This window comes from Brachyistius frenatus, unplaced genomic scaffold, assembly GCF_029030835.1.
Source record: "Brachyistius frenatus isolate BFR_SWC_R1_liver_20210118 unplaced genomic scaffold, ASM2903083v1 Contig_63, whole genome shotgun sequence".
Classification (NCBI taxonomy): Eukaryota; Metazoa; Chordata; class Actinopteri; family Embiotocidae; genus Brachyistius; species Brachyistius frenatus.
In genome coordinates, this window is record NW_027210662.1 from 2,075,275 (window position 1) to 2,102,436 (window position 27,162).

The following is a 27,162-nucleotide window of genomic DNA, read 5'->3' on the forward strand; positions in this document are numbered from 1 at the left end:
TACTTCCACTGCCGGGAGCTTAACAGTGTGACACCCAGCGGAACTAACTTAAAAACCCGAAGAAGTAAACAAAAGAGCGGCTGGTAATCGTTGATAAATGTTTAGATATTGTAAAGAAGAAACGATGTCTTCCGTTCAGTGTTTGAGAGAGTTCATCAACGAGCGACTAACTGCTGCTGCTGAAGAAATATTCAGAGTCTTTGAGAATAATATCTTCGAGTTGGAGGAAGAAATCAGCCGTCAGCGCAAACTGCTGGATATCGTTTGGAAACCTGAAGTCCAGTTACACAGGATAGGTCTGTGAAACATTCATTAAAATTCGTTTGCTCATGGCTGTAGTGGTAAAATGAAGGTGGACAAAGCTTGGGGACTCGTTAGTCTGTCCTACACGGATTTAAATGATGGATTTTATTACTAAATCGATGAGAACTGAAACTATAATTATACATCAGTTGCATCTCGACGTTTCCCATGTTTCTGTCTCCAGTGTTGCATCCTGAGTTTGTCCCTCTTTCCTCCTTTTTCTCTTTACAAACATGAAAAGCAATCCGTTTTTAACAATTTGACAATCGGCAGTAATCAAACATACTTTTTAATGACAGCAGTGGTTTAATAACTTGATGTGGAGTGAGCACAGGGTATGAGTTGTTGGGTGTCATGCAAGTTAAAACTAGTAATATAAAAAATAACTTTATACTTATTTAAAGACCCTCACAAATGTGTTTTGCTCGTTGTTCATTTGATGTTATAACGTCAGGAAGGCTGTTTTTAAAAGTGTGCTGAAAGTGGAACTTTTCTCTGCTCACCTATAATCTGATTTGAAGCCTGATTTGTGACATCACAACTAATTTGCAGGTCAGTCCTGGTCCAATTGGCAAATTCCACAGGTGTGAGACGGGATTTTAAAGGGCTCATGATGGGATACTTTGTTTGGTCAGTTGTTATCTGATGTGGTACTAATCGGTGCTCCTGAGAGTGGGAGGCTGATTTGAAAAGCTATTTCAGAGTTTGAGAGGCGGATAAATGGAGTTTATACGTGTTTAGACTTCACTATGAAACAGTTCATCATGTTAGTAACCTGTTTCTTGGGTCACTTTTCCCTCCAGAGCTCCCACAACAACATGCCAGGAAGAAGGAGGAGGTTCCCACTGACCAGCAGCTCTTTAACCAGCAGAGGAACTCCAGTCTGGACCAAGAGGAACCAGAACCTCCACAGATCCAAGAGGACCCAGAACCTCCACAGATTAAAGAGGAACCAGAACCTCCACAGATTAAAGAGGAACCAGAACCTCCACAGATTAAAGGGGAACAGGAGGAACTCTGCACCAGTCAGGACAGAGAGCAGCTTGTACTGAAGCAGGAGACTGATGTCGTTATGCTGACTCTGTTTTATGGGGAAGGTGACCACAATGAAGATCAGACTCTGAATCCTGATGAATCTCAGAGTGCAGCAGAGGAAGAGTCTGTAGTCCACATGTCAGTTCAAAGCTCTGAGGTACCAGAACCAAACACTGACCTGCAGCTCCTCCCTCACAGCTCCCATGTAGCAGAGAGACAAGATCACAAAGAAGACGAGCATGGAGACTCAGGACCAACTGGAAACGTAGAGACAAAAGTACCGAAGAGACATCAAACCACCCTGAATCCCAGGAACATTTTCTTCAACTCTGCAATGTCAAAGATTCCTTGTAATCCTCACACTGGTAAAACATCTTTAGAATTTTTTTGGAACATTTGTGAGAACGTATTTATATCCAAGTTAAACAAACACCTGAGAATCCACACAGGTGAGAAACTATATCAGTTTCTCCCACAGGTTGAGAATTTACTCTTGGTGGTTGTTGGCGTGGCCTTTGACCACGATGCATGCATGGAGACAATGGAGAGTTGCTAACTAGGCAGATGCGTACAGAGAAGCTTCTTGTCTGCACCCAATTACTGAAGTGCACAAAACTTGGCCAAAATAGTTTGAAAAGATTGAAATAAGGTGTTCTAATGTAAGATTTACTTCGGAAGATACGCAGTGTGTACATTATGGGACCCTGTGCCACCCTGAAAGAAACTCAAGACTCGGTCTAAACCTATTATGTGGCTTGGCTGTATGAAACGCGACGAGACTTTAAAGAAGAAAAAATGATTGTTCTTCGGTGGCCTTTAAAGGTGGAACCCAGGCTTAACGTGCCGGGAATGATCTTTTGTTGCTTGCATCGCAAGTTGAAAAGCAGCTTTTACTTGTAATCTGCAGGTTTTCTAAACCTTTTCTGATGTGGCATTTAGTAGACAGTTGTCCAGTCAGGAACAAAATAATCTAATTTCATTTAGAAGCTAATTTGAGTGTGGATACACACTGAGGGAATTCTGCAAACGCTATTTCTGAAATTTTGAGATGGATAAACAAGGTTTATGTGCATTTAGCCTCCACTACAAAACGGTTGTTTGTTTGTTTGTTAGTAACCTATTTATTGCGTCTCTTTTCCCTCCAGAGCTCCCACAGCAACGTGTCTGTAAGGAGGAGGAGGTTCTCACTGACCAGCAGCTCTTTAACCAGCAGAGGAACTCCAGTCTGGACCAAGAGGAACCAGAACCTCCACAGATCCAAGAGGACCCAGAACCTCCACAGATCCAAGAGGACCCAGAACCTCCACAGATTAAAGAGGAACAGGAGGAACTGGCTCTGACTAATGAGGAAGGGCATCACAGTGAAAATCAAGAGAGATGTGACAAAAGCAATAATGTACATGACTCTACCATGTCAGAGAATTACTTTAACTCTCACACAGGTGCAAAGTATTTAAACTTTGATTCTTGTGGGAAAGTATTTAAGTTCGAGTCCAAATTGAAAAGACACCAGAGAATCCACACGGGTGAGAAGCCGTATTCTTGTGACCTCTGTGGTAAAATATTTGGTAAGTTTTCAGTATTGACAGATCATATAAGAGTCCATACAGGTGAGAAGCCGTATCCTTGTCTTGTTTGTGGGAAAAGATTCAGTACGACATCGGCAGTGAACGCTCATATAAAAATCCACACGGACGACAAACCATATCCCTGCAAAACATGTGGGAAAGGTCTGCGAACCAGTACTGGCTTGTTGATCCACATGAGAACACACACAGGCGAGAAGCCGTACCGCTGCATAACTTGTGGAAAAACATTTATAGGCTTATCAAATTTGAAAAGGCATACCGTAAGGCACACGGATGAGAGGCCTTTCGCGTGCAGCACCTGTGGGAAAAGATTTCACGTGTCGTGTGACCTGAAAAGGCACGCAAGAACTCACAAGTGAAAAATGATATTCTTGTAAAACACTTCAGATCTGATGGGGATTTGTCAGTTCACACGAGTACCCGTATACCAGTGTGACAGCTGTGGGAAAGGAAACGTTGTTGTATCTGTGTTGGAGAATGATAAAACATCATATCCAGACAAATATTTTTTTCCATCAATTTACTTTTCATAACGTTCTTTTGATATGTTGTCGTTGTCAAAGACTTTTGTTGATAGGAATAATTCCTTGAAATCTGGTTATTCAGATTGATGTTCCCAAACTAATGAATTGGATCAACTGGTTCATCAACAGTTTCATCACAGTAATACAAACCCTGATCTGTGTCTAAATGAACATGATCAATCTTATGTATTTATTCTATCAATAAAGTTTAGTAGGATGATTATGTAAGAAGACCAGATTCAAACTGAAGTCTGAAACTACAATAACATTGCAGATGAAGATGGCATCAAAAAACAAAGTAGTGATAATGAAGTAGACTTATTTACTCAATTGTAACATTAAAGAAGTGTTTTTATGCTGTAGCTCACCTGTAGATTAAATTCAAGTTTGATTTGATTCAATCTGGTTGTTTAATCAAGGGAATTGCTTCGTATTTAACAAACAGTGCAGTGGGGAAATTTGAGTGAGGACATTTACTCACATATTCCACTTAAGTACAGCATTGATTGTGTACAGCATAAAATCCCAAACTAGTTATGAATTCTTGGACACTTTAAATAAAAGACGAGATGGTTGCCTGTCTTAATTTTGTACACACACGACTATATAATTCATGCAAAAATGATTGTCTCCGAAATAGTTCAAAGACACTTGTTAAATATTGCATAGCAGAAAATGACTGAATGAATTGAAATCAAGGAACTTTCCGAACTGAACGCGGAACTAAAGGCGACCTCACTCATACCGCCGGATCTTACGAGTGTAACACGCAGCAGAAGTCAAAAGTCACATCCGTACGTCGAGTTTTTTTTAATATCGTATCGGAGATAAATATTTAACTTGTAAAGAAGAAACGATGTCTTCCGTTCAGTGTTTGAGAGAGTTTTTCAACGAGCGACTAACTGCTGCTGCTGAAGAAATATTCAGAGTCTTTGAGAATAATATCTTCGAGTTGGAGGAAGAAATCAACCGTCAGCGCAAACTGCTGGATATCGTTTGGAAACCTGAAGTCCAGTTACACAGGATAGGTCTGTACAACTTTAATGGTGTTTGAAGGGGAGCAAACACTCTTCTTTTGAATCACTCTTAAAAACCTCCTATTTTACACTTGCTTTTGAAAGAGTCCCCGTTCATTGATTTATGTTTGTGTTATTTTCTTGTTGAATATTATAACATTGTGGTAACTGTCGCTTCTTGTGTTGAAATTAAATTATATCTTTGTTTTGTTTTTCCCTCCAGAGCTCCCACAGCAACGTGTCTGTAAGGAGGAGGAGGTTCCCACTGACCAGCAGCTCTTTAACCAGCAGAGGAACTCCAGTCTGGACCAAGAGGAACCAGAACCTCCACAGATTAAAGAGGAACCAGAACCTCCACAGATCCAAGAGGAACCAGAACCTCCACAGATCAAAGAGGAACCAGAACCTCCACAGATTAAAGAGGAACCAGAACCTCCACAGATTAAAGAGGAACAGGAGGAACTCTGCACCAGTCAGGACAGAGAGCAGCTTGTACTGAAGCAGGAGACTGATGTCGTTATGCTGACTCTGTTTTATGGGGAAGGTGACCACAATGAAGATCAGACTCTGAATCCTGATGAATCTCAGAGTGCAGCAGAGGAAGAGTCTGTAGTCCACATGTCAGTTCAAAGCTCTGAGGTACCAGAACCAAACACTGACCTGCAGCTCCTCCCTCACAGCTCCCATGTAGCAGAGAGACAAGATCGCAAAGAAGACGAGCATGGAGACTCAGGACCAACTGGAAACGTAGAGACAAAACCACGGAAGAGACGTCAAACCAACAAAATTCACAGGAACAGTGTTCTCATCTCCACCATATCGAAGATATCTTGTAGTACTCAACCAGGTAAAAATGGTACACGTGTGAGAAAGTATTTGCGCCCAAATTGAACAGACACCTGAGAATCCCCACAAGGGTGAAGTGATATCAGTATTTCCCCGTTATATGATGCACGGCCTGAGACCGATATGCATGCAGAAACTTGATCTATGGTGATATGACCTGTCTCACTTTGTTGTTGATCAGCTGGTTCTGAGCCCTCTGAAGAATTATTCTGCCTCTGTGGTCTTTAATGGTGGAACCCAGGCGTAAGGTGTTGGGAATGATTATTTGCTTTGTGCGTCGCAAGTTGAAAAGCTGCTGGTATCTGTCATCTGCAAGTTTTCCAAACCTTTTCTCTGATGTGGCGTCTATCAGACAGCGTACCAGTAGGGAACAAGACAATTGAATTCAATTTGGAATTTAAATACAATGTGAAGTGTGAATAGTGTGTATAAGCTATATCAGAATTTGAGAAGTCAATAAATGCTGTTCATGTTTAGGCTTCACTCCAAAACAGTTTTTTTTTTTCCATCATTGTGTTATTAACCTATTTCTTGTTTCGCATTTTGATCCAGAGCTCCTACAACAACATGTCTGTAAGGAGGAGGAGGTTCTTACTGACCAGCAGCTCTTTAACCAGCAGAGGATCTCCAGTCAGGACCAAGAGGACCCAGAGCCTCCACAGATTAAAGAGGACCTCTGCACTAGTCAGCACAGAGAGCAGCTTCTACAGAAGCAAAAGACTTCAGAACTCCTCTGTTTTGAAGTTTAACAGATGAATGAAATACCTTCTTTTTTTTCTTTTTTCGTAATGTTTCAAGTAGGGGTTACTAAATATCAATGTTTGAAGAACTAGACTGATAATGTTCAACATAGGAGTGTATTACTTTGATTTGTATTTGCACTATTTTTCCTGTGACGCAACTTTATTCACCAAAGTCTTGGAAACATGTTCGTGCAGCGTTCCTGAAGTTGTTATTTTTATGTTACACTGCCTCAGTTCTGAGTGTTTTGTGAGCTTTCTCATGTATGTTGAAGCTGACAAACATTCTGTCTGCAGTTTTTCTTGTAATTGTAAAAAGTTTTGTATTTGGTGATCGGTTCCACTTATTCTAGGCTTTACCAATAGGCTTTAGATCAGGGGTGTCAAACATACGGCCCACGGGCCGCATCCGGCCCGCCGGGGGGTCCAGCTCGGCCCGCCGGATGACTTTGCTAAGTGTGAAAATTACAGAAAGACATAAATTGCATTTCTATGAGAATATGGAGGTTTATGAGTACAAACCTTTTGTAATTTTTTGAATTGATCCAGTAATTGCTTCAAAAACAGCGTAAATGCGACGTCTGCTCCGGAGGCAGCAGCGCTCGCCACAAAGCGAGGGAATCTGCAGAGGAGAGCCCAGGCAGATAAACAGTGGGCTGATGTCTGAGTTTTTGGTCTTTATGTTTCTAGTTTATTGTAGAAAGACCTTAAAATAGGGTTTATCATCCAAAAACCTTCACCAATGATTTAAACATAGAGAAATATTGTCGTTATGTATGCGTTATTATACTATGATTTTACTGGTCTGGCCCACTTGAGATCAAAGTGGGCAGTATGTGGCCCCTTGACTAAAATGAGTTTGACACCCTTGCTTTAGATGGTTGGTGCCAAGAATTTCATTGGTAAAAAGAAACCTTTACATCCTTGTTATTCAAAGTAATATTTTCAAATTCATAGATTTAGTGTCTAGTTTAACTCCAAGCAATGTCAACTCAAGTTTCAGGAGTACATACATTGACTACTGTGTGAAAAAGTTCTCATTTTGTCCATTTTTTTTTTTTTTTTTTTCAAAATTGCAGCTTTACAATTTAAGGGGCTTTTAATCTTTTGGTTCCTTCTTCAGCAAGAAAACCTTATTTCATATGAATATCAGTTGTGTTATAGTGATGACCTGCACAGCTCCATAGGTTATCATGTCTTGGTAATGCATGCTGGCTGGCAGCTGCCTTGAATCAGCATGTCTCCACTGCTGAACTATCAGATTGTCTGACACAAAGCAGGGCCAGATAGGGTAACAAGAAGTTTCTGTAGGCAACAGTGAAGCACGGTTGTGGTTTATTTCAGGTTTTTGAGCTGCGTTTCAGAAAATTAAACCGGAGATTTGGACAGAACTGGTGGTCTCCACACTGGAGTGAGTAATCTGATTGGCCCTCAGTTCATTCTGCGCCATGACAACAGCCCCAAAGACACAAACAGTGAAGTCAGCACCAGTCAGGGGTAAGATGTTTGATGTGTGTTGACCCAGAAAAATATAACAAGAAAAAAAGGAAATGCAAACAGCAAGTTGCAACAGCCAAGACATGGCCCTGACACTAGCCTATTATGTCATCACATTCTTGCATCATGCACCAGGTGATAGGCATGTATTAAAAATGGATATAAAGTGCAAGCACTCATTCAAATATATTTTGGTTCTCTTTTTGTCTGTAAATCCATGCCGGAGTCTTTTAGTTGGCATATACAGTATAGGCTATAAATAGATATAGACATCTTGCAGACAATTTCATTAAAGAAAACTAAATAATTAGTACAAAAATCCGACAGCTTTTAACCCTATTTACAATGCACGAGGCATTACTGGTCAGAACAATTGGGCAAAACAACCTTTTTTTTTTTTTTTTTTTTTCACAAAATAAATGTTTTGCGCGTAAAAACTCGCTTAACACAAGTGAGTGATATAGATGTGGATTGCTGGGATGTGCAAGTAATTCATCTCTGTGAATTAAAAATAGTTTGCAGACTTTAAAATTATTCAACGCTGATAGATGAACGTCAAAGTGTTGAAAATATAGGCTACAAAGGCCAATATATACATATTGGCTATTGGATATATATATTGGCTATAGATGTTGTTAATATAAAATAGAATTTTTAGAGGTCCGGCAACTAAATTTCCTTCCACATACTCCGGTACGGTAGGTGTTGGTGTGCACCTTACAGGTGGCGGAAAAAAACAAAACAAAAAAAAACTCCCAAAAGAGGAAGGAACACGTAGCAGCAGCAGCAGCAGAAGAAGAAGAAGAAGAAGATGACCTCAATGTCATGCGGAAGTAAACGGAACGCACTTGAGTCCGAGCAGCTCCGCGAGACCTTTGATGAAGTGCCAACAATGTATCCGGTCCAAAGTATGCGCAAGTTCGTCTGTGATCGACTGACGGTAGCCGCTCAAGAAATACTGGGAGCCTTTGAAAAGAAAGTAGAAGACTACGAGGCAGAAATGGCTCGTCAGCGCAGACTGTTGGAGGCGGTGTTCACGCCCGAGATAAAGTTGCACCGGGCAGCAGGTTGGTCACATCGCCAACTCCGATCCTTTAATGAAGCCAGCTCTCGAGTTCAATAATCGAAGGAATCGTTCCATTCACATACAGGGTTTTTTTTGTTGTTGTTTTGTTTTAGATGTGTCTAACCTCACCTTCCTGCCAGACCTGTCGGGACAGGTGTAACCACAGGCTGTACGGAAGGTCGTAACGCGCGGAGAGCGGACATGAGCACAGCAAGCAGGGGGCGCGGAGACTAAATCAGGCCTGACTACTTTCAGCAGCCTGCAGTATGTCCAGGAAATCACAGCAACGCTCACGCCCTGTTAGAACTGATTCTAATAGTTCCGGTTGCTCTCATTCTGCAGATGTAAAAAAAATAAAAAATAAAATAGGAGTACCTATTAAAATACAGGCATGTAAATCAGCATCTGATCAGTTTGCAGCGGAGTGTCAATCCCCTGATCAGAGTTCCTCTCAGACTTCTGAAATGAATAAAACATTCCAATACAGAGGACAGAAATACAGGACAATAACTGTCATTACTGATGTGACTAGTATAATCCACAACTCACATTTTCACTTGGACAAAAGACTGTTTTCCTTATTTGCAGAAATCAATGTACATTTTAATGACTGCCGGGGATCCAGGTCACTAGGTCATCTGCAAGCCTTTTTTGTAAGATGGAAAGTCTGCACATGTTCCAGCTTTGAGAAGGTTGAATATTAAGATATTTAGCTTATTATCACGCACAAGGTGTCCAGAAGATGATGTAGTCCACTGCCTCTTCCTTGTGCAAACCTACAGCATCCTATCTAAGTTTCATTTGTGTAACATTTATTTTAGACATAAGTGTCATTTCGTGGTAAGATATTGGTAAGACTCAACCTATAGGCAAAACTAAAAAAAAGTTACACAATAATAACACTTTTCTTTTTTTAAACAATTTGTCTGAACTTATTTTCACAATAATAAGGCACCACAGATAGGCCTGCAATTGAAAAAAAAAAAAAAAAAAAAATCAACTCATTACAAGATATACTAGATACCAGTACATTGGACATACATTACAGAACTTCAGATGAGTTCAACACCGTTATTATGAGATCATCTGATGCAAATACCCATAGTTGCAGGTCTCTGTGATATGATGTAGTATAGACACAGGTAATGTGGGCAATCCTTCAATTAAAAATACAAAGGAAAAACCCTTCTGCTTCCCTGCCATTGAGAACAACTTTTGACATTCTCAGTTGCTGATAAGGAGAACCCCTGTGTTTCAATTGGCATTGCTCGTTGAAGACTTTTGTGACCATGATGGTTAAATATATACTTGTATATCTACAACATATCATCACTCTCCCATTCCTTTGTCCTTCTCTTTAGAGCACCCACAGTCATCTCTCAGGAAGGAGGACCACGTCCTCCTGAACCAGCAGCAGCACAGTAACCTCGAGACCCGCTCCAGTTCGGTTCCACCGCATGCTGCACGGACTAAAGATGAACATGAGGAAATATCCGTCAGTCAGGAACACCAGCAGAAGGCTGATGCCTCTACGTTGACTCCAACTTGTGAGGAAAGCGTCATCAGTCATCAGTCTCAGCCCTTGAACCCTGATCAAACTGAGAGTGCAGCCGAACAAGCTCCTCGATCTGATGTCTTAAACAAAGATATATTATGTGGATCTGACAAGGACAGTTCTGCAGCATCAGCACCAAACAGTGACCATCAGTTCCTCTCTCCCAACTCTGAGAGCCAAGATCACGTGACTTGTAAAGAGTCAGCCCCAAATAAGAGAATCGGTGACGAGAGCACAGCATCAGCTACGAGTACTGAGCCAACTTCAGATGAGAAAAGCAACAATGGGACCACAACATCAGCTATGAGTGTTGAGCAGCTGTCAAATAAGGGATGTAATGATACAAACACAACATCAACCAGCGGTACCGAGCTGACACAGACTGAGGAATGTCACAGTGAGACCATAACATCAACTACAACTACTGAGCCAGGACCAAATAAGAAACATACCAATGGAGCCAGACCTACTGAGCTGACACCTACGAGGAAACACGATGGTGAGAAAACAGCATCGACTGAAAGTACCGAACCGACACCAAATAAGAAGTGTAATAAGACCACAATGGCGACTACATGCACCGACCTAATGCCAAATGGAAAACACGATGATGAGAACTCGCCATTAAGAAGAAGTAGTGTGCCAACAACAAGTAAAAAAAGCCAAGATGTGAGACCAACGTCAACTGAAAGTGTTGAGCCAAAACTAAATGAGAAAAGCAACAATAAGAAAACAACAGCAACCAGAAGTACAGAGCGAACACCAAATGAGAAACGTAACCAAGAGATTGTGACATCAAGTAAAAGTGTTGGACTTACACAAAAAACGGAATATAATGATGAGAAGACAACATCAGCCGGAAGTGCAGATGAGACAGCAAATAGGAAACCCAATGATGGAAAAACAACATCCAGTACAAGTACTCAAACAATAGCCATCAAGAAACATAAAGATGAGAGGACAAGATCAAGTCGACATTCTGAGCCAGTGAAATGTCACGATGACACATCAGCTGGAAGTGCTGAGCCACGGCAACTTAAGCGATGTAACCTCAAGAAAACAACATCAAATGGAGGCATAGATCAGACAGCAAATAGGAAACCCAATGAAGGGAAAGCAACATCAACTTCAACTGCTAGACCAGCACAAAATAAGAAAAGCAATGATGGGGAAACAACTTCTACTGTGAACACTGAGCCAGCACAAGATACGAATGGTAACAGTGATGACACAGCATCAGCTAAATGTTCTGAAACAACAGCAAATAAGAAGCCTAATGATGGGAAAATATCAACTGCAAGTACGAAGCCAACACCAAATAAGAGACTTAATGATCGGCGCTCAACAGCAACCAGAAGTAATGAGTTTACAACAAATAAGGAACCTAACAATGGAAACACAATGTCTTTAAGAAGAATGCAGGCGGCAGGCCATAAGAGGCAAAACGATGGGAGTGCAACAGCCAAAGGAACTGCTGACCCAACACAAAAGAAGACACGTAAGGCTCAGAGTAGAACATCCACTATGAGTGCAAATTTCAAACAAAGTGAGAAACGGGACAAAGGGACCACAACATCAAATCAGAGTACCGCATCAAAATCAGACACGAAAGATGGGAGCACATCGGATATTACCGCCATGAACAATGACAATCCGTACAAGTGTGACAGGTGCAGCAAAGTGATGACTAATTTCAAGAACTACAAATTTCACATGAAATCCCACACCGTTGAAAAGACTTTTAAGTGCAACCAGTGTGGGAAGATGTTCAGGGAGAGTTGGGATTTGAAGAAACATTTAGTAATCCACTCTGTTGAGAAGCCTTTCAAATGCGACGTTTGCGGAAACGGATTCAACCGACGCTGTAACCTCGACCTGCATCTTCGGGTTCACACCGGTGAGAAGCCGTACAAATGCGGCACCTGTGGGAAAAGCTTCAGCTCTTGCGTGAATATGAAGAAGCACACGAGAATCCACACGGGCGTGAAGCCGTACACCTGCGGCGACTGCGGGAAGGACTTCGCAGATTCTTCCTCTTTCAAAAATCATCGGCGAGTGCACACGGGGGAAAAGCCCTTTAAGTGTACCTTTTGCAAGAAAAGATTTGCTACCACGACAACATTAAAAAGGCACACCAGAACGCACACAGGTGAAAAGCCATATAAGTGCAGCGTGTGTGATAAAGTGTTTGGACACAAAACCGACCTGAAAAGACACATGAGGCTACATACGGGGGAGAAGCCTTACAAATGCAGTTGTGGGGAAGAGTTCTCCACCTGGTCAAAACTCCACAAACATAAGCGTGTCCACACAAGTGAATCACAAAACTCCACTGATTAACAGTGATGCATCATACTCTTAAATGAATTGCTAGTGATGCCACTGGATGGCGTCTATAATATGTGTTTAATGTGTACCGCTTGGTGCCGAACTTTGATACTTTTATGGAACTGACCGAATTGTTTTGATTCTACCGAGTATCAAAAAATGCCTTCCTATTTGATACCAAATTTTGATATAAAACTTATCAGTGTCATTGAGACAATATAGTGTTTCCAATTGGCTCTTCTTTTGCAACCTGTCCAAGCAGATAAATTCACTGAGGTTCAAATCAGTTTTGGCCAGACAGCTGTGTGACTTGTGCTGCATTAACTGAAGACTGGTGGCTTCTCTGTGCGCAGACATTGAATTTGTATCTACCGATAACTTGCATTATTAATGCATTAAGTTCCTTTTTTTTTTTTTTGCCTTTTACATTATGATCTAAAATGATCATCATCTGTTTTGATTTATTTGCTTGCTCACTTGGACATACCAAGTTCTCAGGATCCAAAATCCAAATCCAAAATAAAACAGCAAAACAGTGATTCAGTGTTTTTGCATTTTGTGAAATTGTTAGTGAAATGTTGTTAAGCATTTCTCTCCTTTTTCCACATCTACATCGCATTGCCCTGGTCCAAAAACCACAACACTTGAACAAGTCAAACCTGAATTAAATTATCTGAGAAACTAAAGATTCTGTAGGCCACAGTTTCTGATTGGTAAAACATTTATTCTATTTGTGAAAATCCAAAAAGGGACATATCAGTGATTTTTTTTTCACATCTAGACCACATTAGACCTGGTCCAGGTCCACAACTATACTCACACAGGTCAAACCTGGACTAGATTATCAGAGACTAAAGATTTTCTAAAACACAGTTTCTAATACGTGAAACCTTTTTTTTTTTTTTTAATTATTATTATTATTTTTTTTACATCCGGACCACATTAGACCTGGTCCAGGTCCAATCATAATTGCATCAATAATGTAAATAATCATCAAGGCAAATAATAGAACCCATAGAAGAGTCTGGTAAGTTCAGAAACTGAGACCACTTTACTAAAATGCGGCCTAAATAGACTTAGAACTGGACAACACGGGATAGTACGATATCTAAAATTTAAGACATCTGGTCATATCACAATACAATATGATACAATATTGATATATCGCTGTGACAGACATCTTTGCCGTCACTGTGGGTTTTATCGGCTGAACGCACCACACTTCACCAAAGTACGATGTTCCAATTTGTTTCTTCCACACCAACAATCACTTTTAACTCTGGTGCTCTCCTGCCAGGCATTCGAGCACATACAGCCTGTCCGAAGCCAGCCAGCCAGCCAGTTATGAAATCGGGTTCTGGTTCGCACCAGGCTGCCACACGGTGGCCCCCGGACCTCAGGTGGATGAAACCCTCTTTGGGATCTCCAATCTGGTGAGTTTGGTTGATACTGTAGCCAAGCATAGACAACAAAATGTCACACTTTTACTAGGCACATTGTACATCTGCCAACAGACATGTGTATATGTGGAAATTTAAGGAGCTAAATTTATTAAAAAAAAAAAAAAAAGATATATACATATAGTACATTTGAAAAGTGTATACTATGCATAGCAAGTAATGTATAAACTTGTTTGATAATCAGTTCCTGTAATTCAGAAGAAGGCTAAAGGATATCAAAGAGATGATAAATCAATGTCATGAGGTATTTACTGTGATTACGCCAGGATCCCACTGAGGGATCCGCCCAGACCATCCAACATTCTTCCAAGAGCTGAGTTTGAACAGATCTCCCCAGAAGTCACACCCTTCAAGGAAAGAGAGGGAATGCAGAGGGCCGAGCAAAGGGAAAAGAGAGATCTGTAAGAAAAAAAACAGTCATGTGACTTGCAGCTTAATCATTACAATGTAATCTTTAATCTCTTTTTTTATACTTCTAATTCAGAAAGAAGGAGGATGAAATCAAACAGCTCAACGAGGCGGACAGAAGCAGCGGCGGCGGACATGTGGATGACAAAAAAAAAAAAAAAAAAAGTACCTGCTCAGACGGATACGCGGCCACATGCTTCTTCTCTGACCGCTCGTCTTCCTCCAGGCCCTGGAGGAGAACAAAGTGGAGCAACAGCGTCTGCAGGAGTAGATCGTGCGCCTCACTGCTTAGACGATGCGGGCCAAGGAGCAGAGGAGAGAGGAGAAGCTGGCCGACATGAGAGAGAAGGAATACATCAAGCGCAAACAGGTCAGATAAATAGCAAATTATCTCCATAGAAAGTCCACACATGCTCATTATTCTTTATCTCCAATAAGGATGAGTTCTGTGCTCGAAGGAACCGATACATTGCTGACAGAGAGTGGAGGAGAAAAGAGATCAAGCTGGCCAGGAAGAAAGTGCCGGAGGAGGTGACGTTGAGAGCGGCTCCTTTAGAGCAGGTTAAATCCAAAGAGCACTGTCTGGTGATGGAGGCCTGCGAACTCACGTGCGTTTTCACTACAAAACTTTGCACTGCTTAATTATACTCAATTATGATCACACACAACTAGGCCTGTGTAATAAAACGTTTTAAAACGGGAACAGTCAGAAGTCAACACTCTTCTCACTGTAGGCGTTGCTGTGAAAGACTCTCTCTCCCATACTTGATAGATCTATAATAGTTCTACAAACTTTTTCTGTCGTCTATTTTCTCTTTGAATTCATCATTTTGTAGCCAAAATTCTTGAAATGTACCTCTTCCTGTATGTTGGTCTCCCTAAGCGGGTACAAGAAAAGACACATCTTTACTGAAATGCTGCCCTGATATTCCAGGACTTGGCCCAAGGAAATATGAAATCCTCTAACTGTCCCTGTCTGGAAAAGAGTTTTAAAGATTCCCTGATATTCCACGAAATTACCTGACTTGTAGGAACAAAATCAAAACACATTCACTTCAAATGCCCTCTGCCGCTTCCGCCTCTCTCCACAGAGTACAGCAGGAAGTGATAGAGAAACAAAGGGGGCAACAGGAGAGGCAGCGTCACAAAGCAGACAATCAGGCCATCCGACAGCAGATCGAGGGAGAAGAGTTGACAGCCACTGCAAAGCGCCGTGAAATCCTACAAAACACCAATGAGCTGATGGAGACAGCCCGGCTGAGAGATGAGCGCCTCAAAGAGATCAAGGGGAGGAATCTCAGGGAGCTCGGGTGAGTGTGAGCCGGTTAACGGACCAAGTCCGGGTGGACATGACAAGTTTTATATGAAGTTCACAGTTCTACTGAGTGTGTATTAAATGACTGAACCTGACATGTGCTTGCTGATGTCCAGGGCTACAGGGCTCTCTGAAAAGTACTGCGTTGAAGTGGAGGGGAAGGCCCAGACCTGCATCACCTCAAGCTTTAGGGACCTGCTTGACGTTTAGGACGGAAGAACATCTTTCAAGAATGACCATGACTCAAAACAAATACAAGAATTTAACAATCAAGACTTACATTGCCCTGGTTTAAGCTTCTGATCATTAGTAGACACACATTTGAGCAGTAAATGGTACAACGTATTTATGAATAGATCTCTTGTAGTGGTTGGAATTAATTTGTTTTGGTGTTTGTATTTTTGATGCTTTTATGAAGCTGTATTTGTTTACATAACTTACTTCACATTAATTTGTTAATTCCGCTCCCTTTTTTTTTGGAGTAACTCATGCTGCACATCTGTCTCATGTTACAGAGAAACTTTCCAGTTGCATTGAGGTAGTTATTAAAACCCTTTTCTGCCCCCTAGTGGAAATTTATGCACACTGCCGTCCAAAAGGATTTAAACAGTAGGGGGAAATGTGATGTTTCTGCTTTTTGGATTTGGCATGAACAACATGAAGACCAGAGAGCTGACTGTGACAGAAAAAAAAGAACATTTTGAGAATCATAGCCCAGGAAATTATCAAGTACAGCAATGTGGAAATATCTAAAGACAGAAGAAAACATTGCACTTCAAAATAAACACAGGACAGGTCGCCCACTGAAAACAACTGCAGTTAATGATAGAAAAATCTTTAGTGCTGATGAGAACAACCCCAAAACAACTGTCAGTGACATCACAGTATATAAAAAGTGCTCATATTGAGAGTGCAGGGGCGAAAGTATCACAATTCTCAGATCATAGAAGACTTTAGCTGCAGATTCACACAGGCTTTACTGCAAGATGCAAACCTCTTATTTGCTTATTCCAAAGACAAGCTGAAAACGTTTTGGGGAAAAGGTTTGTGGACAGATAAGACCCAAATGAACCTTTGAATAGATTCAGAAGTGTACAGACAATTTTTGTCTGGCTATGTACAAAGTAAACCTCCAATCTCACTGACCCTCATCTTGCAACCAGACAATTACAGTAATACAATGCAGTGCAAAGCTTTCATTAGTGACAAAAGCTGGAAGATCAGTCACCAGATTTAAACTAATGAACTTGTATTTTCCCTGCTGAAAAGGAGATTGAAGACAGAGAGGCCCCTGTAACACACATCTACTGAAGGTGGCTGCTTTGAGCGCCCGAATAAACACTTAAAAAAAAAGACAATAAACATTTAGTTATGGCAATTGCACACAAGGGCCTACGCAACTGAAAAATTAGATTCCATCACTATTATTTTCTTTGACATTAATGTGTCAGCTTAGTTTTGCACAGCTGAAAAAAAAACAACTTAAGATTACAAAGGCTCTTTACATTTTGTGTATGACCTATAAAATGTATGTGCCATTAAATCGGAGGGGGAAAAAAAGCTAAAAGCTGGTCTCCGCTTTTGTCCCATTGTCAATTTCAAATTTTAATCTTTACCGAAAACATAAAATCTTACTTTTAACAAACATTCAAAGGGCACTGAACTTGTTCCATTGAATTTTCATCTTTCTTGCCAGCTATAAATACATAATTTCTTTACATATTGTTTCAATATATTAGGGAGCCTTCAAATTAAGAGGTCAGGCTTCTGACACTGTTTTAAATATCTAATATTCATTGTTAAACAGTTGATGAAGTGTCAGAGGGTAAAAAAAAATATATATCACTTGGTATTTTATTTCATGTTTATGTTGAGCTCTTACTTGATAACCCCCAGAGGTTGTGGTAAAAGCTGTGGTGTGCTCATTAATACCATTTACCAACCTGTGGTTTGTTTTCATTGTTGTTCTGCAAATAATTTCATGTTAAACTATAGAATAATAGCAGGAAAACATCTAAAGGTTTTGGCTAAGCTCCTACAATATTCCAGCTGTGCACCCCCCCTCCCCCCACACACACTCCACCACCACACACACAGATGTTTTATCTATCTCTTCATCTTTTCTTCTTCTTCTGTTATATACACAAACATAATCGCAGACTTACCCTGTGCAAAATATTATTTTAGCTCAGAGGCTTCTGTCAGATATGCGTGTATATAGTTGTGTTTGCATATACGAAATGATAAAACTTGATAACAGATGATTTAAAATGGAAGAAATTGTCAAAACGGCCCCTCTATTTGTCTGTGAGACCACCTACCTACCTCTGTGTACTGTATAGTTATCAGTCTGTGTGGCAGTGGTTAATCAGTGAGTGGTGGTTCCAGAGCTGCAGAGGCCACGGTGTCATTTAGAACCATTAGTAGCTCACAGGTGGATTCATGAATCATGTAGATTGTGTTTGCACAGCTGGCTGCAACACTACTCCTTCTATACTCCAACCACCACCTCCACCATATCAATTTCAAACAGGCAAATATTTGTAATCACCATGGATGACTTGTTCCAATAAAATTTCAGTCTGTGATTGGTGGAGTTGTGGTGTCAGTGGGCTTTTGGGGGATGATATAAAATGGAAAAACTGAAAAAAACAGTCGTTTCCCTTTTACTGTTTTGGACACCAAAGCATGAACTTCATGATAACCTTCATCCTCCATTCAAGGAAAAACATGTTTGCAACAGGCATCCAGCTTTCTAAAGGACTCTTCCCACCCCTCCTACACACTATTTGACCCCAACTTTGTATGAGATACCACAGTATGAAACCCAGAAAGAGCATCAGCTTCATTCCCCATGCAGACTACTGAACACATTAGGCCACACACACACACACACACACACACACACACACACACACACACACACACACACACACACACACACACACACACACACACACACACACACACACACACACACACACACACACACACACACACACACACACACACACACAGTTACATTGTTTTTTTTTTTATTGCTTTCTTGTACTAGGTGGTGTGTGTGAAGCCTTTATTTTGTGTGCATTTCTTTTTACCTAATTTGCTTTATCCAAATTCAAACTCTTTTAATGCACTCCGGTATTTGATGCATATTGACATGTTTTACATATTTGCGTCTTGCTATTTTTCATGTTTTTTGAAAAGTACCAAAACAGCAATGTAAAAATACTCCATTGCAAGTAAAAGTCCTGTATGAAAAGCCTAGTTAAATAAAAGTACAGATGTATTGGCAGCAAGATATAGGTGAAGTATTAAAGTAAAAGTCCCTCTGACTGATTTATGATTATATATGATCATTAGATTATTAGTTGTGAAGCGTCAAGGTGTAAGCAGCATGTTACTGCTGCAACTGCTGCAGGTGGAGCTGCAGTTCAAATATAAAATTCTGTTTTTGGACTTTTTATCTAATCTTTGAATCAAATTTTTCTGAGATATTGGATCATTTGAACATTTAGTGAAATGAAACCATGAGAGGAGTTCCAAGGGAAAAGTCACTGTTTGGTGAAGCTGTTAACAACTCGTAGATATCTGAAATGTGACTCCACACTGACTTTTGTAAGATGTGAAATAAACAGGTTGGAAACTGATTTAATCTATAACAAGGTGCTATATCATACAAGCTTGGTAAACTATCCATAATGTCAAATATTAACTAAAGCTGTCATATGACTGCAGTGGTGTAGAAAGTACAATATTTCCCTCTGCAGTTAATGGGAGTGAAAGTATAAAGTAGCATCAAATGGAAATACTCAAGTAAAGTTCCAGTACATCAAAGTTGTACTGAAGTCGAGTACTACAGTAACTGCACTATTTACTTTCCACCGCCGGTAAGTGGTGCACAGTGTGGAGCTCACCCTGACACCATTGCGGTGCAACACACACATGTCAAACAACTAGACATTGAACGCACCTCTGCTTCACCTTTGCCTTGTGGCGTCCTACAGGAGGCCTTTTACATTTCTCAAGACCTCTGCACATTACGTCACGCTTTTGCTGGCTATCATTGCACCTTTGCGCACATTGTAGCGCTAAAAGTAACATTTAATCAGCAGGTTAACCTGTCAGCAGTCTGATCGTTTAGATAATGGAAGGATTTATGGTGAAATCGCACATTCGCACTGCGTTTCACAGTTTGGAGCCCAAAAAGCTGTTGGAATAACTGGACCACAATCATCCCTTCATGTTAAGCTGCTAAAGATCTTCTGATTTACTTCTCCAAGATAATAATTGTCTGCTTGTGTGTTGATATGCAAATTGTGACTCCACGACGTCTTGGCTCTGTTTAATACGTTTTTGTGGGCTTGACATTGAAACATCTGAAAGCTCAGTGAATGCTCTGCAGGTTTGCTTTCTTACTTTCTTGTATTCTGCTGGCTGCTGCTATCTGCTTGTTACTACTGCCCTGCAGGGTTTACGTTGATATTTAATGTGAATTCATTTGTTTGTTTGTTGTTTGGCAACGGTATCATGATGCTGCCATGCTGTTTCTTTACATATTCGTTGAATCAGTTGGACAATGGATGTTTGAGTTTGTTTTTGAAGCATATTTTCTCCCAGGTTGTTTTTTGTACAGTACAGAAAGATTTGAACTCAAAACAAAGGGTTTACTTCTCAGCTTGCTTTGCTGGTCTTTGATGTCACAACTGCATCTAAACTGTAGAGCTCCAGCTCAGTGGTTGATGCTGTTGTAACATTCATTTGTACATGTTCTGATGGTTACGATGTTACACAACATGAAGTTGGATTATCAGCAACAAGCCGTTGATGATTGTGATCTTAAATGTGCATGCTGGTATTTACTTGCTGTACATTCACCTCCATGATATGAATGTACAGTACATGTCATCTGCTGCTGCTGCTGCACTGATTATCTGTACACACCAATGTACTGCTGCTGCAGACAACATCTGTGAACTCATCTGTAATTTTCTGATGTCGTCATGTTTTAAAACCATCATTGATTGGAAATGATTAGAGTATGTGACTGGTTTAAAGACAAACAAATTATATTACTAAGCTGAAAACGCACAAAGATTATGCTTGTAGCTCCTGGGTCACAGTAAATTAGTCTTCTCATGCAAAACATTATTTGGAGCATATTTCCTCCATTCACTCTGAGTAAACGATGAAAGTGTTCATCTGAAGTCATTTTATTATTTTACAGTTTCATGCTTCCATCTCGTCTCTCTTTTCACATGTCATGCAAACATTAAAACCTCAATCTCATTATTCTTATATGATTTTTTTGTTTCATTTTATTTTTGCACAGAACACAGTGTTGAAGCTCTATTTAAATAATGGATAATATAGCTATCAACAGAGAATAATACATTGTTTTGTTTTAGTGGAGAGTTTTAAGAGATTAACGTGTTTGAATTTTAATGATGACTTTAAAGTTAGAGCAACAATAAAGTGGGTAAGTAAAGCTGGCTACATACATACAGACTCTGTCTGTTTTTAAATCCCATTTTAATTCCATTTTAAAGCTCACTTTTTATTCTCTTGGCTTTTACTCTTTTTAAATTGATGTTTGTTTCATTTCTGTTATGGTGGGTTTCAGTTCTTTTATATTCATTTAATATGTCGTATGATTGTTTGCCAGTTTTATCTGAAGCCACATTGTAGGGCTACAAAACACTTTATGGTTCTTGCTAGAAGAAATGAAATATAAATAAACAGAATTAAATTGAAATAATATTGAATCATTTTGCCTCCCACTGGTCCATGGCACGTCTCCCCAAACAGAGGCGTATCCTCCAAAATGTGCCAAGGCAGCAGCTGAGACAATGATCATAATTTATTGTAGTTTAGAGGAAATGATTCAGTTTAGTCCGAGCTCAGAGGCTTATTCTGTAACTGAGACGTCTGTGAATGATATCAAGATGCTTTGCTGCATTTGGGATCCGTCTTTGTTTGGAAGACTTGTGTAGGATTATCTGGCGTCTAATCCAGGAATCCACAGATACTGCATTTTCATTACATTCACACCACACACTTTGAGTGACACGCAAACAACACATGTGGTGTGAATGTAATGAAAGAGATCAATGGATTCCTGGATTAGACCCCAAATCCTAAAGCATCATGAGCAGTCAGAAAACACGACTCTTTAAACTCATTAGTCTGTGTTGCGTTTCTCATGAAGCTCACCTGTGTCAGTCATTGCCCACATTTTCTGGGTGAGATTTTGTTTTTGATTTTTCTCGTTAACACTGTGTACATGGGGTTAGACTGTGGTCAGGACAGCTGTTCTATCATAGTGGTGCCAGCAGAGCTCCTTTAACACCAGAGTAAACTCAGACATTGTTTGGCTTTACCTTTTGTCAGTCAGCATCAGCCTTATGCCTTATTTTATGTCATATTTGCACGCACTGCAGAGTTGAAGCTCCATAAAAGAAGTCCTTTTCAATGGGAATTTCCCCTCTATATCATCTTTTCCAACAAGTCTAGTGGGTCCAAAATGGACACATAAAAAGATAAAAAGGATTCTGTATATTTAACCAAATTACATAAAAGCTTAAATGGATTTGTGATGAAACCCCAAGCTCACAACCCATGTCTGTGAAATCCATCATGGTTTTCACAAGCTTTCCCTCGCGATTAGCATTGGCTGGAGCGTTGGCTGGAGCGTTGGCATGTACTCCAAATCAAAACCATATTCATTTTGGCCCGACACACTTGTGTGCTCTCGGAAAGTGTCTCTGCTGCTAACCCCATGATTTATAAACGCTTATCTCACCGCAGTGGCCGAATCAAAGGCCGGGGAAAAGGGGACAAATTAACAGAAAGGTCTTTAGCTTTTCTAAGCGACCTAATTTTGAAAACCGCAGTATTCATAAACCCGCAGTGCATAATTACGTTTTTATAGCTGTATAAACTATAACGTTACCTTGTAATTTCATGGTTGCAAACATAGCAATTTTGAGACCCCAGTTTTGCTTGGGCTTTGTTTGTTTGTGTTTTTGTGTCAGAAGTTCTGCGTGCTTTTTAAAGCTGAACTCTAATTTTCATAGAATGCGGTATTATTGTAAATATTACATTTGTTTTTAAAAAGCACATGAAACTGGAGTGACAGGTGTGCCATGGATGTTGGCAGGAGGTTTGATGACTCATACACCTCCCCCCCTCACACACACACACACACACACACACACACACACACACACACACACACACACACACACACACACACACACACACACACACACACACACACACACACACACACACACACACACACACACACACACACACACACACACACACACACACACACACACACAAATCAGTCTCTTAACTGAATAATCATGCAGTGGGAGGATGACTTGTGTTGCATTATAGTTGTTTCTGACAGCTGCAGGTACATTTCTTTGCATATCACTTTATTACACTGAAAGTCAAATAGCCTGAGCATCCACCATCTCCACTGTCAAAACTGAATTTGAACTTTATTTCTTGTATTTCTTACCTTGCACAAACATTATAGGATGTCTATATTAGGGCTGTGGATTACTTTTTTGATTAATCGTTTAGTTGTTTGGTCTTTAAAGTGTCAAGAAAATGGTAAAATACGTCTATAGGTGTTTCCTAAAGCTCAAGAAGCATCCTAAAATGTCTCGTTTTATCCCAACAAACAGTCCACAACTGTTTATCATCCTAGGGGACTAAAAGAACCAGAAAAGATTCTCACTTGAGCAACTGAAATTAGAGATTTTTAGATTTTCTTTTCATTAAGAAATTGCTCAAAATGATTAGTTGATTATAAAAATAGTTTTTTGTCGATCGACAAATTGTATCAACTCTAATCTATATCTGTATTATTCTGTGTTTGGTAAACAACATTATTTATTTGCACAGTTCTCTGGAAAATGCTGACAGAAGTTTGAGTTTAGGCTGTTTCTTGGTCTGTTTTACAGACTTCCAGTACTTTTACAGGAAATCAATAAAAGCAGTTCAATAGTCAAGGAAATATTTCTCTTACAATATTCCCATGATCTCAGTATAATCATTGAATAGCTGTAAAAATAAATAAAATGTGATAAAAGAAGGGGCGATGGAAGTTTAATGGAAACTTAGGAGTGACCAGCAGAGTGGGAAGCGATTGTTTCGAGGTGACGTGATGTGTTAATGGTTGAAAAGAGGACTCTTTAGTGTTAAAGAGGAAGCGACTGTTGTTCTGATCACAGTAGGACACAGTTACTCCACCATCACTGAACTAAGAAGGAGCATTAGAGTTCTGTGTAATCGTGGCTTTGCTTCTTTGGGCTGAAACTTTACTATTTCCCCCGTGACTGCGGGAGACAGGTGCTCTAGTTTCAACCTGGCTGCCTGAGCTCCAACATAAATAATGGCCTTTAATCGTTGCAGTAATTTAGACTGAATGCAGTGAGACTTTTTTTTTTTTTAACAGAAATAATGGTGGTCTCTAAAAGGCCTTAAAATGTTGGTAGGCAGTGTTGCTGCAGAGAGGAAAGCAGCAGGGGAGAAACATTAATCAACCAGCTGGTAAAGAATGTAACTGTCTGGATATTTCAATGTGTGGGTGTGTTGTACAGCAGTATTGTACTGTCACCACATCAGCAATACATGTATTGCCATAGAAGTTAATGTATGGCAGCACAGGAAAATGTCTTTTATATTACTCCTACTGCTTTCCTTTGTCCTCTACTGTGAGTTGTATAGGTTTACATTTTTGTCACTTGCTCAAGCAAATTAAAACATATGAATAAGACACCTTGGGGTTTAGGAAATTGTGGTGGGCATTTTTTTTTGACACGTTAGACCAAACGAATAACCTCTTTTTCTGTGGATTTCCACTCACTGTTGATGGTATATGTAGTCAATTTAAGCAAACAATTCCTCTGTGCTGTATTGACCTGTTTTCCTGCTCAATTACAACTGTGCCTACATATACCAAGATGCATTGCGTGTGAGCTTCTGACCCCCTTACCCTAAAATCCTTTGGCCTCCTTTTCCACATCTGTCTGTTATACTTAAAATATGTCCAGACTTACATCTAAAATATAAGTAAATGATTTTTGCCTGCATATGGCCTCAGGAACATTCCTCTTTAGTGTCCAGTGTTTAGTTTATTTTTTTATGATAAATCTCATACTGACCTACATTTACTTTTATTGCATATTAAGTGTTATATCAAATAGCTGTACTCAATAGGTAACTATCAATGACTTTTAACTTGAAGTTGAATCAACTAGGCTGCCAACAGGATTTTTAACTGGTCATGTGCTTTAATGGACAAATGTATCAGAAGTGAGAGCAATCTCAGTTAGATTGTTACTTTTATAATTATCAATGTAATTATTATGATTTATTTGGTATAAATTATACTTCAAAACAACAAGCCCAAACAGAAACTATCAAAATCTCCTTTAACACATTTCTTGCTGTCAATAATGAGTACCGTGGCCAGCAGGGGACGCCAGTTCACTTCTGATCCTGAATCTTAAATCTCACTTTTCTCATGACCAGAAAGTCTCACTAAGGAAGTGAAGTGATCTTAGCATACATTTGTTGAGCCCAGAAACTAAATAAATGTAGATTTTAAATTCAAACCACACCTCCACTGAAAAAAAGAAAGCTCATGATTGTAGTTTTACTAGGGACACGTATAGTACGAAGCATGAATCAGTACTTATATGCATTTTTTGTGTAAAGCATCTAACTCACTAAATTATCTCGTGCACATCTGAGTAAAAAAAGTAGTGCTCATGGCGTTTATGTGAGTCTTTATCAGTTCTTTGGCCGAGCTGTCACCAGCAGATAGTGTTGTAACAGCTGAGAGGTGAGCTCGTAAATCTTCCTCACAGAGGTGTTGGCTCACTGACCAAGTGACACAACTTCAAAGAGAAACCCCGTTTTGTTGCCTTCACTGATACAGGTTTAGCTTTGCCAGCTGTGTGTGTGTGTGTGTGTGTGTGTGTGGGGGGGGGTGTTTGAGTCTTGATATTGACATCAGTGGGCCACCAACCAGGAGCAATAACTGACACCTTTTGGATGAAGTTTGGTGTGTGTGTGTGTGTGTGTGTGTGTGTGTGTGTGTGTGTGTGTGTGTGTGTGTGTGTGTGTGTGTGTGTGTGTGTGTGTGTGTGTGTGTGTGTGTGTGTGTGTGTGTGTGTGTGTGTGTGTGTGTGTGTGTATGGATGGCCCAGTACTAACGATGTATGCTTCATTGTAAATTATTTTTAAGAAGCTACAGTTTCCATTCATGTCTTACGTACAATATTAAAACTTAGCAGGCCTTGGAGCTGCAGTGATTAGCTGATCGACAGAAAAGTAATCTGCCTCTGTTTTGATTACTGATTCATGATTTTAGTGATTACTCAAGCGGCTTCTTAAATATGTGAATTTCCTGCTTTTCTTTGTGAAATATGATAGTAAACTGAATATCTTTGGTCTTTGGACCATTAGTCTGATGTAACAAGACTTTCTGAAGACATCAGTGGGGTTTATACTGGACACTACTACTACTTTTTTATAAACTGAAAAATGTATTGATTAAATACAATTAATTGGTAACAAAGGCTTCTGTTAGTGGCAGCACTGAGAGGTAATATCATGTGTGCGCTGTTAAAGTTGTTGCAGATGAGCTTTTGATTTGAGAGGAAAGAAGCCGCCAGTTTTGTCCTAAGGTTTGAAGACTTTGGAAAAAGTAGGTGGGGATTTTGGGTGGTCCTCCCTCAAGAAAATGGTGTCGGAAAAACCCTGAGCACTTTTGGTAACTTTGGCAAATGTCAAGAAAAAAGTAAAGGATATGTGATCTTCAGTAAATACGTACCACAGACAAAATCTTTACAGTTCAGAAACTATTTGGATTCCTGTTGCAGAATAAAATAAGATACACAAAAAATGAGAAGGCAGCATATTTTTGCACCATTATGTCTCGAAGGAGTCGTACAAAAACAGAAATTATATAAAAAGGCTGCAGGATAGGGAAGTCTGACTGAATGCAAAAGAAAATACAAGTTTTAGTTGTAAAACATGCAGACGTTTGTGTAATCTAAAAACCTCAGCTGAATCATTTGGAAAAGAAGTGTCCACCTTTTCATTTTCTCGAGAAAATTAATGGAGAAAAATGATACTTATCTAAAGTTTGCAACTTTGCCAAAGGAAAATAATTAATCTCAAATACTGACAAGAGAATTTGGGAAACACTTTTTCTTTTCGAACTGAGTGATATTGTTATTTTTTTGAAGTACTCTGCTTTTATAAATGAAACAAATGAACCTGTTTGTAGTTATAAGAAAAAGCTGAAACACCCTTATGGTCACAGATGATAAATAATAAAAGTAGTTGATGTTTGTATTATTTAATGTTCCTCGGTTACTTTAACAAGTGTACAATCTGGCTTCCACCTGTTGTGAAAGCAGCTCAGGCTGATTGTGTGTTGTGGGGCCTTC

At 39.8% G+C, this 27,162-nt stretch overlaps 3 protein-coding genes across 5 annotated transcripts; all 3 read left to right on the top strand.

Annotated features, from left to right (window-relative positions):
• Window positions 1-55: 55 nt before the first annotated feature.
• LOC138625560 (zinc finger and SCAN domain-containing protein 2-like) lies at window positions 56-4,026 on the top strand. Of its 2 annotated transcripts, XM_069706560.1 has the most exons (4): window positions 56-296; window positions 1,107-1,208; window positions 1,263-1,703; window positions 2,484-4,026. In XM_069706560.1, the coding sequence occupies exons 1-4, from the start codon at window positions 98-100 to the stop codon at window positions 3,284-3,286; spliced, it is 1,545 nt and encodes a 514-aa protein (XP_069562661.1). In that variant the 5' UTR covers window positions 56-97; the 3' UTR covers window positions 3,287-4,026. The 2 variants fall into 2 exon arrangements, with proteins under 2 accessions (XP_069562661.1, XP_069562660.1); XM_069706559.1 differs by having other exon boundaries at window positions 1,107-1,703.
• A 65-nt stretch (window positions 4,027-4,091) lies between these two features.
• LOC138625575 (uncharacterized) lies at window positions 4,092-13,027 on the top strand. The gene is made up of 6 exons (XM_069706579.1): window positions 4,092-4,479; window positions 4,691-5,314; window positions 5,866-6,056; window positions 7,489-7,550; window positions 8,460-8,617; window positions 9,939-13,027. The coding sequence occupies exons 1-6, from the start codon at window positions 4,308-4,310 to the stop codon at window positions 12,509-12,511; spliced, it is 3,780 nt and encodes a 1,259-aa protein (XP_069562680.1). The 5' UTR covers window positions 4,092-4,307; the 3' UTR covers window positions 12,512-13,027.
• A 1,359-nt stretch (window positions 13,028-14,386) lies between these two features.
• Window positions 14,387-15,992, top strand: LOC138625585 (cilia- and flagella-associated protein 45-like). 2 transcript variants are annotated; one of them, XR_011311242.1, is made up of 4 exons: window positions 14,387-14,737; window positions 14,806-14,928; window positions 15,459-15,677; window positions 15,799-15,992. XR_011311242.1 is itself a non-coding variant. In XM_069706591.1 (4 exons), the coding sequence occupies exons 2-4, from the start codon at window positions 14,807-14,809 to the stop codon at window positions 15,890-15,892; spliced, it is 405 nt and encodes a 134-aa protein (XP_069562692.1). In that variant the 5' UTR covers window positions 14,387-14,737; window position 14,806; the 3' UTR covers window positions 15,893-15,992. The 2 variants fall into 2 exon arrangements, 1 of the variants encoding a protein (XP_069562692.1); XM_069706591.1 differs by having other exon boundaries at window positions 14,806-14,898.
• The last annotated feature ends 11,170 nt before the right edge of the window (window positions 15,993-27,162 follow it).

Bases quoted from the DNA above. Each gene is read 5' to 3' on its own strand.
- LOC138625560 (XM_069706559.1), top strand. From the start codon at position 98: ATGTTTAGATATTGTAAAGAAGAAACGATGTCTTCCGTTCAGTGTTTG. The intron at 297-1,106 runs GTCTGTGAAACA...TTTTCCCTCCAG, and splicing joins AGTCCAGTTACACAGGATAG to AGCTCCCACAACAACATGCC. The intron at 1,704-2,483 runs GTAAAACATCTT...TTTTCCCTCCAG, and splicing joins TCCTTGTAATCCTCACACTG to AGCTCCCACAGCAACGTGTC.
- LOC138625575 (XM_069706579.1), top strand. From the start codon at position 4,308: ATGTCTTCCGTTCAGTGTTTGAGAGAGTTTTTCAACGAGCGACTAACT. The intron at 6,057-7,488 runs GTTTAACAGATG...ATTGGCCCTCAG, and splicing joins CAGAACTCCTCTGTTTTGAA to TTCATTCTGCGCCATGACAA. The intron at 7,551-8,459 runs GTAAGATGTTTG...TCCGGTCCAAAG, and splicing joins GAAGTCAGCACCAGTCAGGG to TATGCGCAAGTTCGTCTGTG.
- LOC138625585 (XM_069706591.1), top strand. From the start codon at position 14,807: ATGAGTTCTGTGCTCGAAGGAACCGATACATTGCTGACAGAGAGTGGA. The intron at 14,899-15,458 runs GTGACGTTGAGA...CTCTCTCCACAG, and splicing joins GGAAGAAAGTGCCGGAGGAG to AGTACAGCAGGAAGTGATAG. The intron at 15,678-15,798 runs GTGAGTGTGAGC...GCTGATGTCCAG, and splicing joins AGGAATCTCAGGGAGCTCGG to GGCTACAGGGCTCTCTGAAA.